At 32.1% G+C, this 4,311-nt stretch overlaps 1 protein-coding gene across 2 annotated transcripts in view; it reads right to left on the minus strand.

The window, feature by feature from the left end:
* LOC107661643 (dnaJ homolog subfamily A member 3, mitochondrial-like) overlaps positions 1–4,311 on the minus strand; it is a 19,944-nt gene that overhangs the window by 12,334 nt on the left and 3,299 nt on the right. For both annotated transcript variants that reach the window (XM_016451310.1, XM_016451309.1), the window contains exons 2-4: positions 3,106–3,242; positions 1,768–1,851; positions 1,482–1,688 (exon numbers count right to left, since the gene is read on the minus strand). In XM_016451310.1, the coding sequence (XP_016306796.1) occupies positions 1,482–1,688; positions 1,768–1,851; positions 3,106–3,242 (428 nt within the window). The remainder of the gene's footprint in view (positions 1–1,481; positions 1,689–1,767; positions 1,852–3,105; positions 3,243–4,311) is intronic.

Here is a 4,311-nt window from a genome sequence, read left to right on the forward strand (position 1 = left end):
GTTATGTTTATATATTAAATATATTTATATATAATATAAATTATATAAATATAAATATATACATGTAAACACATGCAAATATTTTCTAAATATATACACATGCATGTGTGTTTATTTATATATACATAATAAATATACACAGTACACATGCAAATATTTTCTAAATATATACACATGCATGTGTGTTTATTTATATATACATAATAAATATACACAGTACACACACATATATTCTGTAAACAAAAACCTTTAGCTTGGATGCGATTAATCGTGATTAATCGTTTGACAGCACTAGTTTATATTTTTATTCCGTGGCAGAAATAAGCATAAAAAAAGTGTAAGGTGTAAAATGTCTCGGTTTGGATGTGATTAATCGTTTGACGGCACTAATGGAATTTGACACATTTTGAAATAATAAATGAAGTAGGGCTATACAATAAATGAAATTCAAACAGCGACATAAAAGAGCATCAGTAATTATTAAATATATTATATATAATATATAAATTATTAAAAAGGACTGCTATTTAAATATGAAGTCTCCATGTTCTGCGTGACTTGTGTGAATGAACGGCAGAGTTTTAATGAGCATTTCACCATTGCAATTGAATAAATCATACTGGCATGTCAAATGCTTACAGAAATTCAAAGGTCTTCATGACAATCAGCTAAAATAAAAGTCCAGTTAACTTTATGAATTATGAAATGCTATTAATATATTGTGCATTAATTAATAATATATTATGAAATGTATTACTACTGTAAAGTAAAATCTACTTCTCAAAAGAAATATTAATAAAAAATACCAATTGTTATTATAATAATCATTAGTAGTATTATTCTATTGTTATTAGTATTATTTTATGGCTTAAGAGATTTTTTTTACATCCAAGTTTTAATTTATACAGTAAAGTTCTGTTGTTTAATGTGTAGAACTTTATTCGACCAAAATAAATAAATAACTAAAATAAATAACTAAAATAAAAATGGTTTTAAATTAAAGGTTATATTTGAATTTAACTGCATTTTAAATGATTGATTAATTTGTGAAGTTTTATGAATTCAAGTAGACACGCATTTAATGACTAAAATTGAAGTAAACCATTAAAATGGAATCCAGAAAAATTAACGTAAATCATACAATTTTGAAAATAAATAAATAAATAAATAAAACAAAACATAAAAATAAAAATGGAATTTGGGAAAAAAAATAAAATTGAATTTGGGAAAATATAAAACAAAATTTTGGGGGACAAAAACAAACTGAATTTGGTAAAAATTCAACATTGGGGGAAAAAATTTAACTAAATTTTGGGAAAAAAACAAACTGAATTTGGGAAAAATAAAACTGATTTCATAGAGCCCTAATTGCCCAATGTATATTGAACACAAAAATATCAACAGCATGCTCTAATCTGATTGGCTGCCTTCACAATTTAATCAGAACACACTAGAACTCTCCAGAAGAGCCCACATCTGACCTCTTGTGGCTGATCAAAGATGGCACTGAAATCCCCAAAGCCTCGAGCTCCGGAAAACTCGCCAAAGATCTTGCGGAAAAGCTCCTCGGGGTCGATGCTGCTCCCTCCGCCCCAGTACTGCTGGTGTCCCGCGCCGGCCTGTCCCGCGTCAAACCCAGCAGAGCCGGACGTGTCATACTGGTTCCTCTTCACCTCATCACTGAGCACCTGAGGACAACACATCAGTGCAAAGCAAACTCATTACTCCTGCCGGACACACTGACAGCACAGAGGAAACGCTGCAAACCTCATAGGCCTCAGCTAGCTGTGCAAACTTCTCCTTCGCCTGAGGGTCGTCTTTGTTAGTGTCTGGATGATACTTCTTTGCCATCTGAATCGGGAGAAAACACAAACACAAACTGTCAACTGCCAAAAATGAGACTAATCTAGTCGTCACACTCTTTACTCTAGTGAATATTTCATCTAAATGTGGAAAATGGATCGAATAATAGAAACCTGCTGTTTATTATGTGACGCTTTAGTTTGAATGCCGTAAAAAAAAAAACACACAGGCCAAAAAGTAGATTTATAATACAAGCAAACACAGAAAAAAATTATTTCAAAATGATTAAAAAGTATAATAATGTAAAATGCTAAAAAAGAAATATATATTAAATTATATTACAAATAGATTTAGTACAAATAAATATTATTAAAATATATCAATATATCAAGTAGTGGTCGACCGATATTGGTTTTTTGACAGCCGATGCCGATATCTTGGAAAGCAGGGTGGCCGATATAATTGTATTTATTTTAATTAATATATGACGGCGAACAAGAGGGAGAACGTAAGCACTGTGTGTTCAGGCGCTGCCGCTCTCAGCGCCGACAAAATAAAAGTCCCGCCTCGAACGCATAAACAGAAAAAGTTATCGGCATTGAAAAATGCCAAATATACTAATTATGAGTATGAGTACTAATTATGAGTATAATATATTATACATTAACACAATAGTATTAATGTTATATGTTAAATATTATATATTAATCTACTTCTTTTATACATTATATTATTATTATTATTATTATTAATCAAAATTATATTATAAAATAAACAGTAAACATTTAGGGGAACCCTATATTTAGGATAGGAAAACAATTTAGGATTTTTCTGAGCTGAAAAACGTACATAAATTTAAAATGACATGTAGTTTGTCCTCCATTTGCGTTGCAAACCTGCTGTTTGTTAACAATGATTTGTGAAGAACATTCATTTGTTATATATAAACTACTATTTAGAGTGCAACAGTCACTGTCAAGTATTATGGACTATTTTAATGACTCATTAAGGGCCTTTTTTCTGTTTAATGTTTTATTTTTAAATAAAATAAACAAGAATTATAAAAACTAAACAATACAGCAAAAATAGAAATGATCAAGCCATGTGTATGGCCAATAGAAAATGTAAATAATTTATATGTATAAAATTATAAAATGTAAAACATGCACCACTGCTAGCATTTGTGTAATAATAATTCGGACTCGAAACACGGCTACTAAAATAAAGCATATTTGTGACAACTAGCCCCGGTCTATTCACAGTAAGAAGACAAACACACACTCGCCAGGTTTCTAGTATTACCTGGTAATAAGCTTTCTTAATCTCCTTCTGCGTGGCTGTGCGTGGAACTCCTAGGATCTGGTAGAAATCCTGTTTTCGAGCAGGAGAGCTGGTGTGGAACGACATCTTACAGATGACATGAGAAGAAGGGCTCACCGCTGTGACACACAACACTATCATTACAATTACGAACAGCATATTTACTATTGCTTGATTACAGTAACGTGTAGCAACTACAGCATTTTACAGCAAATACCACAGAACCCTTAAAACCGCTTATAAAACCAATCTACTGCATTTTTGAAGAATTTCTTAGTGTTTCCCAACATTAAACACAGCCCAGTGAATGGTAAAACACAACATACAATACGAAACCAATAAAAGTGTAGTCAGAATTTGCTTTGAAATGTATCTGTTTAAGTCAGGCCCAATTTGTATTAATTAATCAATCAATTAACACCTTAACTGTCACCCCCCATTTTTTAAAATAGGCATGCAGGTGCACTATCCAAACTTAAATTGTTGTAATTTATGAACACTTTTGGAATACAGACATAAGGTTGGTCTCTTTTTAAAGAAGAAAATCAGCCGATTATCGCAAAAGTGGAATGTTTTTAAAGAATTAAAGTATCAAAAAGTTATGCTAGTTTAAATTTACCGTAAAGAAAATGCACTATATAAAATTGTATATATAATAAATATTTTACATAACAGGTTTTACTATAAAATTGGTATAAAATTAAAGCCTTATGTCTAAATAAGTTATGTTCCAAATTTGAAGTCGATATGAAAAAAATTGAGGTTCCTGTGAGATTTTATTCAGGGCGTTATACCACAAACAGCCACCGGGTGCCATCCAAACTCCATTACATTTTTTAATGCATTTTTCTGTCACAAATGTCTAGATTTCTCTGTCAATATTACTTTCTACTAGGGCTGCACGATTAATCGCATGCGATATTTAACGCGCATCTTGTCAGAAAGCCGGTTCTGTAATCAGCGGTAAATCTCCATCACCTGCGTGCTTTCACGTTGAGCAGCATTAACTACACAGAGCCGTTGTTCACTGATGAGCTGCGCAAAACCACGTTCATATTCGCGCGATTTTTTGCGCAGCTCGTCAGTGAACAACGGCTCTGTGTAGTTAATGCTGCTCAACGTGAAAGCACGCAGGTGATGGAGATTTACCGCTGATTACAGAACCGGCTTTCTGACAAGATGCGCGTT

This window comes from Sinocyclocheilus anshuiensis, unplaced genomic scaffold, assembly GCF_001515605.1.
Source record: "Sinocyclocheilus anshuiensis isolate Anshui unplaced genomic scaffold, SAMN03320099.WGS_v1.1 scaffold207, whole genome shotgun sequence".
In the NCBI taxonomy this organism is placed as follows: Eukaryota; Metazoa; Chordata; class Actinopteri; order Cypriniformes; family Cyprinidae; genus Sinocyclocheilus; species Sinocyclocheilus anshuiensis.